The sequence below is a fragment of the Lycium ferocissimum genome, chromosome 3, assembly GCF_029784015.1.
Source record: "Lycium ferocissimum isolate CSIRO_LF1 chromosome 3, AGI_CSIRO_Lferr_CH_V1, whole genome shotgun sequence".
NCBI lineage: Eukaryota > Viridiplantae > Streptophyta > Magnoliopsida > Solanales > Solanaceae > Lycium > Lycium ferocissimum.
In genome coordinates, this window is record NC_081344.1 from 61,620,650 (window position 1) to 61,633,337 (window position 12,688).

At 35.2% G+C, this 12,688-nt stretch overlaps 1 protein-coding gene across 3 annotated transcripts; it reads right to left on the reverse strand.

Moving 5' to 3' along the window:
* Positions 1–1,806: 1,806 nt before the first annotated feature.
* Positions 1,807–9,330, reverse strand: LOC132050344 (uncharacterized). Of its 3 annotated transcripts, XM_059441568.1 has the most exons (9): positions 9,255–9,313; positions 9,058–9,156; positions 6,311–6,805; positions 5,634–5,799; positions 4,566–4,854; positions 3,872–3,944; positions 3,705–3,795; positions 3,250–3,329; positions 1,930–2,702 (listed from the first exon to the last, which is right to left on the reverse strand). In XM_059441568.1, the coding sequence occupies exons 2-9, from the start codon at positions 9,151–9,153 to the stop codon at positions 2,469–2,471; spliced, it is 1,524 nt and encodes a 507-aa protein (XP_059297551.1). In that variant the 5' UTR covers positions 9,154–9,156; positions 9,255–9,313; the 3' UTR covers positions 1,930–2,468. The 3 variants fall into 3 exon arrangements, with proteins under 3 accessions (XP_059297552.1, XP_059297553.1, XP_059297551.1); XM_059441569.1 differs by having other exon boundaries at positions 1,807–2,702; positions 4,566–4,851; positions 9,058–9,330; XM_059441570.1 differs by lacking the exon at positions 3,250–3,329 and having other exon boundaries at positions 1,807–2,702; positions 9,058–9,330.
* Positions 9,331–12,688: the final 3,358 nt, after the last annotated feature.

The following is a 12,688-nucleotide window of genomic DNA, read 5'->3' on the forward strand; positions in this document are numbered from 1 at the left end:
TTGTCTGCGACGATCAAATAGACACTTTTAACTTTGTCAATCCAAATCGACATCTCTACTTGACATAGGCGTGTCCCGTAGACCCATCACACAGACATGGCACAATATTTATCTTTCACCCAAATTTGGGCGCGTGAAACGTTTAAATGATGTTTTTTATTCTTCTTTCCCTTTTTTTTTTTTTTAAAACAAAAAATAGTATGGAACCCACATTTTCGCCATCTTTCATACATTTCTTCTCATTCTTCAAATTTCCATTCATTATTAAAGGATCTTGAAAGTTTCAACTTCAAAAAATAATCATAAGATCTAAAAAAAATTAACCAAATTTAAATTATCTAATTTGCCGACATACCTACATTTGACCCATATAAACTAGATAACCCCAAAAAATAAAAATAGAAAAACAAGTTGTTATCCATGTGAAACAGAAAACGTTAGAAAGAGTTTATTTTCGAGCCCACAAAAAACTGTGTTTCGCAAATTTAATCCCCTCACAATTGTTGAAGGTTTAGATTAATTTCTCCCAGGATAGAACGAAACCCTATTATGCAATATTGGCAATCTACATTCAGAACTTCAGCGAACTCAACAAACAACAGTAAATCACAGGACACTTACTTTTCTTTTTAAAAATGAGAAGAAGATGAATTTTCAGAGAGTAATTTCGTGATTCAGTGAGTGAAAATATACTTGTTCGGAAAGAAGGTGTTTTTCTTGGTCGTGGGTTTTCAATTCGAAAATAACCGTTGGGAAAAGAAAAATAATGCCGCTAATTAAAATTACGCGCGAATTAATATCAACAAACATGAATAGGAAATTAAATAACGAAAATGAAACATAAATTTGGTCTAAAAAATTTATCAATCGATCGATCATAAATTTAAATCCAAATCCGAGCGACGATGTTGGTGCGAGACTCTATTGTCAATTCTTTATGAACTAGAAGATGTGCTTTTAAATATAATCACACAAATGTTGCTTTAATTCCCTCACCGGTGAAGGACAAAGTTCACTTGTAAAATAACATTTCAAATTTCATTTCCCACCATTTCTTAATTCTGAGCTCATCTTTAAAGTCCAAAACTTGAAAGTCTTTAAAGCCCAATACAAATTCCTCTGCTCTAAAGCAGCAACAGATTTAAGAAATGTTACAATTCCTTAAAGATTTGGAAGAAGAGGAGGCGTGGAGGAGATTGTTTTTTTGCTTAAAAAAAAAATGTTACAATTCTTTTGAAAGAAATGTAAAGAAAATTACATTTTGAAAAATTTACTGTTATGTTTAAAAATTATGTGTCATTCGCTAATTTGTCCGTTGAACACGTCATCCGTGATTGCAGCTCACGCATAAGGTCTATTAGATTTGGTGTCCACGAGACATACTTGTGCCAAGTAGAGGTGTCTATATGGGCATTGTGGACGACTTAAAGGAGCCCTCAATATATTTCGCCTTTAATTTACATATGAAATGACAGTTGATTTAGATATTATGTTTCACTGCATGATTTTGGGTGTGATTTAATGCATATGGTTGGATTAATCATATGAGATAGTTCGCTCGATGTGAGTAGACTATCGGGTGCTGGTCACGTGGTTTTAGCGTGTGGCAATATTAACACATATTTCCTATCCTGCATATGAAAGGAAACCTTGTTGCAACTAGAGGCGGAGATCCTTCTGCAACGGGTGTCATTTTACACTAATTTCTAATTTATTGCAATTTTAATAAATTTTTGCACATAAATTATACGCCATACTAAAAGTGTTGGGTTCAAATGAATCTAATGCTAGCATGCTGCATCCGGCCCTGGACAAACTCACATATTGTACACAAAAATATGCAGACATACAATAGACGAAAATAGAAAGTAAAGAAAAACATCGAGTTAGACAACTAAAACCTAGGATCTCTATAGCTCTACATCTAAATTCATATGCAAACTGATTTGTGATAGTAATAGGTGAACACCACTTGTACAAATTCTTACAAAAGTCACAGGCTGCAGCCTCGTTGCAACAGCCAATAACTTTGTCAACCCAAGTTGGGAACATGTCCTGTGCAGAGTTAAAGTCAACATTGCACTAGCAAAATGGCAGGCCAAAGAAACAAATGACCCAATCTTCAATCCCATAATGTTTCCATTAACCCCCCACAAAACAAGGTGTCACTTTCTTCCTCTACACTCTGGATGAAAGTGGTATGCCATTGAGTGTGTAGGCCTATCTTTCATGCTTAGAATAAGTAATATTTAGATATACATAACAAGCCATTCCCCACACCAACTGTGTACTAAAACATTTCTGCTTTTTACTTCTTTTTCTTTTTTATGGAAAAGAATTTCTTTCCACGCTTTCGTAGTACAATAAACTTTTCTTCTTCTCAGTGGAGGATGAGTAGCATACGTGAAGATATACACAACAAGCCATTCCCCCACAACAAGTGTGTTTCTTAATGCCTTATTGACTATCTAGCTCCCACTAAATGTCTCCGGATTTTCTATATCCGGTTGATAATCTTGATGACTTATGTGGGATGATGTTTCTGTTTGATTCGGCTGGGAATTCTGTTGCTGTTGGACTAACAAGACTTGTCGCCGCCTTTTCCATCTGAAGAACTCGACAAGTATGGAATATCCACACATTGCAACCCCCAAGCCAGCAAATGTTGAGAGAAGAACTGAAAGAAGAGCTTGTACATGAACCTGAAATGTATAGTAACATTATAGAGGTCCAACCCGAGGCGGATACAACCTTATTCAATGGGTTCAATTGAACCTAGTATATCTAACATGAAACATAAATATATATGTGGAAAATTACTAAAGTTTCTGTAAGTATTAAATTCTGAACCTGTGATTTCAAAAGTGCAATGAATTCAATGATAAGAACTTAAAGGTTGAACATGTCAAGTTAAATTTGGATCTTGTTAGGTGTGTGTGAACAAAGTCCTATATGGAAAGTGGGAAAGAAAAAGTAGTACTTATAAGTTCCCATATGTATGGAAAGTAGAAAAGAAAAAGTAGTACTTATAAGTTCCCATATGGAAAGTAGAAAAGAAAAAGTAGTACTTGTAAGTTGTTCGATACTCTTAATGATGTGAGGCCTTTTGGAGAAAACCGTGTAGGTTTGGCCCAAAGCGGACAATATCACATCATGTTAAAAGTATCTTTGGATTGTTTTAACCCAATAGATCCAGCAAAATGTCCCTAATTCATTCAGATCTTCACATTTAGGACAGAATTATCTTACCAGGGAGTAGAACATATGAGCAAAGAATACCACGAGGACGAACTGAATGGATGCATAAACCCAAACAAACCTTCTATTCACTACCAAAAAAGAAAAAAGACAAAAGATTTTTGTTAGAATATAAAAGAAAACACACATGAGCATGAGAATTTTTACAAGCATTTGTCATAAAATAGCCAAGTGAAGATCATATTTTGGGACTTTGGATTGACGTCTCAGATTAGTTTTTAAACTATATCCAAGTCTTAGAAAACAAATTAAAACATCTTCAAATCTTACATAATTCCTTTTTCGACTATATTTTCTTATAAGGCAAGATTTTATTAAAGTGTAGTATCAACAAGGAGCTAAGGGGGTACTGATTAGTACTTAATACTTTCTTTGAAGCTATATATATACAACATTCGGTTGATCAAAGTTTTTAAAATTTTCAAACTGAGCAGAAGATAACATACCCATGGTCGAAGATGCCAAAGACGAAAGCAAACCTAGTACACAAGAAAAGGGAACTGATATAGCTATTGCACCTGTACCCATTGTTCCGACCTGCAGACGGGACAGTAGTAAATCAATACGAAATCAATGACGGGCCGTTTCTTTTATGTAGACGTTCCGAAATTACCAGAAGTTGCTCAAGAAAGCAAAAGTAGGCTAGCATGCTGACGATGACAAGAATAGGTAGTTCCTGTGATACCCTGTGCAAAATTTGAGAAGCTGAATCAGTTGAGTACTAAACAAGTATCTTTGATTAAATTGTCTTAGCTCTTGAAATTACTAACACCTTAATCTTCCATATTTTCAGATTTAACTACTTCCTTTCAAAAGACAAAGTGGGAAAAGTAGAGAGGAACTAGAAAATGTAACCAAACTACTCTTCCTTGTTGGGGTTGAACAACAGCAGTATTAATAAAGCGTAATCTTTTAGTTCAGCATTTCCATGTTGCTTCATGTTGTGAGACATTAGTAGATGTAGCTTATTGTAAATCATCATTAAAATAGAGTGTGGTACTTTCCGTCGAAATAGTTTCTTGGTTATTTCGATCATCCTCATAAGTACTTTGTTTAAAATCATGAATCTACTATCGGAAAGTCAAAGCGTAATCTCAGCACTCGGGCTCAATGGGAAATAAGGTGGAGCACCTAATAATAGACCAAGAACTACGAGAACAACATACTAAAGCTGGATTCATTTTCTAGAAGAGACACGATATCACAAAACATTCCAAATATAGGAGAAAAGAATTGTGAGATAGACAGAATCACAGAACAACCATTTGTTATCTTAGCTCATGAAGAAAAGAACAAGTAACACTCACCTGTATCCATTTATTTCAAAGTGCTGCAAACTATTGGATCCGACATTCGCACTTTGGATGCGCCGAAGTGTGACAGGCAGGTTTCGAACTTCTTGCTTGCAAATGTCACATGTTCTGTTACCTTTTACACTGAACCATTTATAAGCACATTCTTGGTGAGCCAAAGCAAGTTCACCTTTGCAGCTGCATTCCATCTTGAGTGTCTCCCCACCTTCACACAATTCAACCAGGCAAATTCGACAAACAGCTTCCTCTTTAGGTATATCTTCACCATTTGCCTCATCATCTTCTGAGAAATAACACATAGATTAGATAGCAATGGAAGCATGCATCTACAGTAGTACACGTTGTGCTCAAAGATGCACCATATGTAACTTCCTAAAGGATTCTTTTCAAACAATGACACCGGAAGAAGCCCGAGAAAATGACAAAGATGGTCCCTTATTTTTGGTATTAGGTTCAAAGTAGTCACTTAAGTATCACTTGAGCAATTTTGGTCCTTCAAGTTTGCCAAAAGTGAGCACTTTGATTTCTATCAGATATTTACCAAACTTAGATTGTTAAATTTAATCGGAACTGTGAAAAAGAAGATTTAACCAAAAACACCAAATATTTCCGTCAAAATCTCATAGGTGCAACATAAAAAAAACTGCTTGTACACAAAAATAGACCAAAATAACAGAAATTGCAACTCAAAAAGTTGCACCAAACTCTAGAAATAAACCAAAGATAATATAAACTGCAAAGATTGTACTTCCAAATGTGACTTTCCCATTGAATATTTCTATTTTCACAGTTTCAATTAAATATAACAATCAGAGTTTGGTAAATATTAGACAGAGACTAAAAGTGTTCACTTTTGTCAATCTTAAAGGACCAAAACTACTCAAATGAACTTAAGGGACTATTTTGAACCTACTAACAAACATAAGGGACCATTGTTATCATTTTCTCCAACAGGCTCGTCACATCTTTCTATCGGAAAGTGTGCATGTACAGTGACCTTCTAGAGCATGTGATTTGCTTATAAATTAACTAAGAACTTAGATCATATAAACAATTATTTACCAGATACTTTGGCTGGAGGTGTAGTTGGAAATGCGGAGTTCCCATCCTTTCCTTGAGGGGTTGAAGGAATGACTCGAAAGAATGATTCAACTCTCCTAGTGCTTCGTTCTTTGTTAATGACCGGTAGAGAAAGTGATCGAGAAATGCGTAGTTGTGTTTCTTTTGTCTACAACAAAAACAGATCAAATTTCAAATGATTACACAAAATTGTTGAGTGCAAAACAATAACTTTAGGCCTTCAACATGTAAAAACTCTTCCCTAGTCTCCGCATATACCTCATATTGACAATATTTAGAATGAAACAGCATCTCGATGGATCCCTTAAACTTTTTAATAAACTAAGGAAACAACAAGAGCGTCTCCTAGAAAGTCACCATATATGCAAGTATGAAACATTCAGTGATTCTTGCTAAGGTTATGAAATTCAATGTGTCCGGTCTTGGGTAGAGATTTGTTATAAGAAGCTCCATAAGGTATATTTTTTTAAAAATAAAAAAAGAAAAAGAAAATGCTATAATATTTCAACACAGGTCATCAAATGAAACTAAATACTTGGTGTTTTTGCAGCAGTCTTTACTCGTATTCATTCTACGACCAACTTCCAGTATTAGATCATAAAAGTTACTAATAACTCAAAATGTATGAAAAAAAAACAACTTTGTAACAGAGCACTTACACCAAATGTCAGAGCTCTGCTGATACTTCCACTAGCAGACTCTGGATTTGAATGATCAATTGGTGTAACGGGTAAAGATGATGTCCTTTTCACGCGTGGTGTAAACAATTTAGTGAATGACCATGACCTTGATATGGACACCTTCTCTTGTAGCACCATAGCCGAAGTATCGGAATCTGTTAATGTTGCCTTTTCTGTATCTGTATTTGTATTACGCAATTTGAAGCTCAGTCTAGGCAAAAGATTCTTGATGGATGATCTGCCTCTGCATGAGGAGGGACTAGGAAACGTGTTTGCTTTCGAATTAGAAGGACTAGGCGTCAAAATGAAATTCACCCTTTTTGGTGTAGGCGTTGGTGTTGAAAGCATTTTAACATGCACAGACTCTTGATTAGAGGCATCCAATGATTTGGAAGGTATCTCCACAAATAGATTTGGTCTCCTCCATTGTTTTTCATGTGTAGTTTCCTCAGTAATCCCCGAGGAACTTTCACCCTGAAAAGGAAGAACCGGATATTTCTTTCAGTAAACTGGCCTCACTACTAAAAAAAAAAAGAGGAATTTAGTGACGGACTAACAGAAAATTTTGTTAGCTGCGAGCAATTTAGCGATGGACTAGCGACGAAGTTCATAGCTAATTTCATTTTTTTAATTTTTTTTTTTTTTTGGAGTTTGGTGAATAAGAAAACAAGTTGTCGCTGATTCTATGAAACCTGAAGCACTGCTCATCAAGACCTTCGTCAACATCTCAAGGTGACAATTAAAAAGTCATAACAAGTCAAACAGCCTTAAAGAATATGTGCAAGCTGGACGAAAATATAATAGAAAGAAGTCTTCAAATGCAAAGACATCTATTTGTTTAAAAGATTTTGAATAATGCAAGAATCTATATTATTGGGAGTTAACAGAGGTTAATTTCTGCGGATGAACATGCGTCAATTGATCACATATGGGAAAGAAACAGCTGGAATATGCCTGAACAAACTTATATTAGTCTGAAGTAGCATTTCATTTGGAGTGGCATTGTTTGTCTAAAGAACCGAGGAGCAAGATGTCTCACAAGAACCAAAGGCAGATTCAAAATTTAAAAAGATTGGGTGCACCATATTATCTTTACATATTTCATAAAAAAATTAAAAAAAAAAAAACTTATTTTTCTCATACAAATCTATAATCTGACTCCGAGGGAGTAGGTGTATGCACACTACTAGTTATATACTAAATTTGCCTCGGTAAACGAGCGGATTTACAGTGTACAAGAGAAGTCCATAAAGCACCATTACAGAACTCGACAGAAAAAAGATGCTACGGCTTGGATGCGACCAGAGATTTAATCTCCCTAGCATTATCTTAACATGAGACAGAAAGAAAAACTCCAGAACTCAAAGGCACGAAATGCATTCCAATAGAAAAGTGAGAGGTTTAGCTTCTATCAAGGCTTTGGGAGAGGAGCTTTTCCCACATTTTGCTCCAGTTTACGGAAGCTTCCTAACATCAGTCCAAGACTATGTTGCTCGGCTCTTCAAAAATGTCGACATGCACGTCTAATCCTCCAAAAGTAGTGCATTTTTTAAGGATCCAACACGGGCGCAACATCATTTTTGGAGAGTTTGAGCAACATAGGTGCAAGAGATTGAAAGAGTACTATGTAGCAATGTTTCGTTGATAAATTAACATTAAGGATCTAAATAGTCGGTTTTTTATTTATGACACAAGAACAGAATAACAACAGCCTCTATAGATTGACAATGTAAAACATTTTTTACTGTATCGGGTCACTTAAGAGGTAATTAATTACAAGTAGCCTGAAAAATAAAACAAATAACCATCCATAAAAGCTTAAATTGCACTGGTTATGTAAACATTTCATTACAGTGTCGATGGATATAAGCTAAATCCATCTAATAGTTGAATAACTGGTGTAACTAAAAGAGCTCTACCACTCTCCGCCCACCGACCCTTTTACGTAGAAAACATGGCTCCGCTATACGGCTAACACTTAATCTAAGGAAAAAAATTCAGCCAAAAGTTTCTACAGTCGAGTTAGTGATAAAATTACGAAGAATGGACTAAGGGTGTGCTTGGTATGGAGGAAAACATTTTCCTCCTTACCAAAAGAGTTAAAAAAGGTAAATCAGATACAGAGGGGGCTGGTGGGGGAAGGAGTAGAGACAAGTAAACAAACAAAGCTTTACTTCCCCAGTGAAATACTGAGTTACAGATTCAAGGGCAGCCCTGTGCACTGCTCTCCCGCTACGCGCGGTCCGTGGGTGGCCGACCACAGATCGTACGCAGCCTTATCCCCGCATTTCTACATGCGCGTTTTCACTCGCTCGAACTCGTACCCTAAATACATTAAGAACAACTTTACCAGTTACAAATCCACTAACTAGTGCAAATCAAACTCAAAAAATATCACCCAACACTTTTGCAGCTCTTAGTAGTCACTATCTCAGTAAAGACACAAGCACCCATGAGAAACAAGAACAACACAAATTCCCTTCTCATTTTCACTTCAACAAAGGCACCTTGATTCAACAATTCATATAAATCCAAAAAAAAAAAAAAAAAAAGAAACATGTTCTTACCCTATTAATTTTCCTGATATGGGAATTCAATGGAATCCCATTTGGACCATGTAGGCTGAATTTCCACCCAAAACAAGAACAAGAAAGAAAGAAAGAAAGAAAAAACAAGAAAAGAAATGAAGACAAAGAACAGAAAGCATCAAAACTTTGGTGTTTCACCTGAGGAATTTGAATAGCAACTCTTTCACAAGCATTACTTCTCACATATTGATCATACACCTCAGCCATGGACTTATCCTTGTCTTGAGAGCTCATGATCTAAGATTAAAAAAACACCAATTCAGAGAACTGAAAAACAGTACAGTTGATAGGAACAAGATGGTACTTGTAATATTTCTAAGTCTAGTAGTGGTAACTCAGTATTAGAAAGTTTGAGGTAACTGGATGAAGGCTAAAAAAAGTAACGGTGCTTTATTTATTTACTATTATAATGGAATGTTAGTTAGTTGGTACTTGCAATAAATATAGGCTAGTTATTTAATTTCACATCAATGGAAAAGTCAAGAGTAAAGAGACTCATACGACTGGCCTACTACTGCATGTGTATGTGCCCTGCCTGACACGGGTCTCATCCACTCCTCAAAGTGCACTCTCTCTTCACTCATCACTATCACTATGATTTGAATTATGGGGCTAGTCGTGCAACTTATAAATAAATCCACCTCCTAAAAGATTAATCCTTAGCTTCAGTTTATGTTTCTTAATTTTTTTGGTTAGTTTATTTAGAGAAGGTTATGGTCTTTTTGTATTTAATAAATTTTAATTCTAACATTTTCATTTTATCATTAATGACAACCTCTAATAAAAATTACATGACATATTCAAGATCACAAGATTCACATAATTTTGATATATTATACACATCTTTAGTTTAAAATTACTACCTCCGTCCCAAAAAGATTGTCTTACTTTCCTTGTTAGTTTGTCCAAAAAGATTGGCACATTTCTATATTTAGAAACAATTTAACTTTATTAGATGATTTATGGTCACATAAATATCTAAGACTTGTTTTGGACCATACATTTCCAAAGACTTCCTTTATTTCTTAAACTCCGTGCCAAGTCAAACTAAGGTAATCTTTTTAGGATGGAGGGAGTAATATTCAATATTCATTTTTACATTCTTAAACTTCATGTCCACTTAAACGAAGACTAAAATGAAATGGAGTGAGTATCCGTGTTAGGATCAAACGCTTATTATCGATCCAAAAGCTATAGCTTATAGTAAGTACGCAATTTTGGTCTAACCATCACTTTGTAAGTTGTGGCCAACACTCCACTTCAAGAACATAGTTGGTCTAACCACCACTTTGTAAAACTTGTCTTTAAGTTATGGTGGCACCTTCTGGTCACACAGGACTCCGGATGCGAGCCTCCATTTAATCCTCCCTACACCAATACGAAGTGTGACATCCTCTTCAATCTCCGTATTTCCTTGGATAATAGACCCAAGGTACTTGAAACTTCCTCTCTTTTGGATAATCTGTGCATCAAGCTTCACTTCTATGTCAACCTCACGTGTTACATCACTAAACTTGCACTCCAACTATTCTGTCTTGGTCCTGCTTAACCTGAACCCTTTAAACTCCATGGTATGTCTCCAACGTCCAGCTTAGCGTTAACTCCCCCGCAGGTCTCGTCAATCAAAATTATGTCATCCGCAAATAACATACACCATAGCACCTCATCTTGAATATGTCGTGTCAGTACATCCATCACCAAGGCAAAAAGAAACAGGCTAAGAGCTGACCCCTGGTTCAACCCCATCATAACTGGAAAGTGCTCCGAATCTCCTCCTAATGTCCTTACCCAGGGCTTGGCTCCATCGTACGTGTCCTTGATCGCCTTAGTGTACGCCACAGGTACACCTCCAACCTCCAAGTTGTACCCATAAAACATCCCTTGAGACTTTGTCGTGTGTCTTATCTGGTCGATGAACACCATGTGTATGTCTTATCCAAAAATAATTCCAAGACTACAAAACTGAAATAGAAAAGGAAAAAAAGGGAAAAACAAATCGAGCCAGTTGATTTCACAGTGTGTCCTTAAGAAACTTAATCCCGTCACAATATCAAGGTTTAGGATTATTTCCTTTCAAGATAGAACAAAGTTACCCTTACTAGAGGTGCGGTACTTCAAGGACCGATGACATCGAATTCAAATGGCGATAGAAAATTACAATTCACACTTACTTTTTGTTTTAAAGTATTGCAGAAGATAAAGGAAAGAATTCAGAAATTTCGTAAGAAAAATATGAGGAAATGATCAAGTATAGCCAAGAGATTCAGTCAAACGAAGGTGCAACTCAAAAGTTGTAACCTTTTTTGTGGTTGTTTACGAAAAAACGCCTTTAGTGGCTGTTCACGAAAAAGATAACGGGAAAAATTAAACTATTTGTTAGTCCAAACAATTAAGCAATCAATCATTTGAACAAAGTTCAAGCCGAAGCCGAATGAGCAGCGACCAGAATTTTGTATGTATCAACAAATGTTTTTGTTCCTTTTCCAATGCGGGAAAAGTTCTTTTAAAGAAGGATTATTTTCAAATATTTTCATCTTCCTCCATTTTCCATTATATATATAGGATGTCAATTAGTTAAAAGTAGAAGGAAAAAAAAAGATTTTAAAGAAAAGTTGATAAAAAAAAATAAGTTTCGCCCAACTTAAAATTATGGCAAGACGTTAAAATAGATTCTTATCATATCTGTCTTTTGATGACGGCGAAAGAATAATATGGACAAAAACTGTCTATTTGCAGAGAAAAGGATATGCAATGATCTGTTACTTGTATCTTTAGACACTTTTGTTTTGTTTTGATTCTGGAATTAGTCAACTGATTGATTAACTGTAGACGTGTAATGCATTGTATTTTCTTGTCGTTTTTAGTTATTGATTTTGTATACCATCTTTTTATCAAATCAAATGATTGAGTAGGTTGGATGGTGTGCTATTAAGTTGGAAGATTTCTACCAACTTTCTTTTATTTAGTGGGCGTTTGGCCATAAAAATTATTCATTTTTTTTGAAGTTGTATTCCAAATATTAAAAACAAGAAAAATTTGTTTTTCAAATTTTTTTAACTTTTTTTTTTTTTACACTATATTTCGCCATAAAACTACAATTTCAAAAACTATGACCAAAACACAACTCCAACTCCAACTTCAAAATTCCAAAAAAAAAGTGAATTTTTTTTTTATATTTACGGCCAAACAGGCCCTTAGCTTTCTTTTTTCATTTTTTTTTACTTCAATTCAAATATTGCCTAAACGTCTACTTAGTAGTGTCATCAACTATTTATTAATACCCCTGTCTATATCATATGTCCTATAAAGGTTTTTGCATAATTCTTAAGAAAGATAATTAATAAGTTTAATTATACGCGTAATTGTTTTGAACTAGCATTTATATCTCCTTAAACTTTTCACTTGTTAATACTCCCTCCATTTCATAATAAGTGGTATTTTAGGCTTTTTATTTTGTTTCTGTCACGACTCATTTTGCTTAGGTTGTGCGGGCACTTACCTTCCCACCTCGGTAAGCGAACCCTTATCCCAACAATGAACTAATACATAAATTGAAGAAGTTAAGTAGCAGAAATCAATAAATACGTAAGTCTCACTATATATATAGATAGATAGTAGTAAAGAGTGCGGAAGACAGTAAATACCCCCAGGATCTAGTCTGAATAATACAAGAGCATCTAGGGAGAATAATACAATCTGGAAGTACTAATACATGATATCTATGTCTCTGGAATAAAAGTAAGACATGCAATAGGAAAGTCTTCAAGGT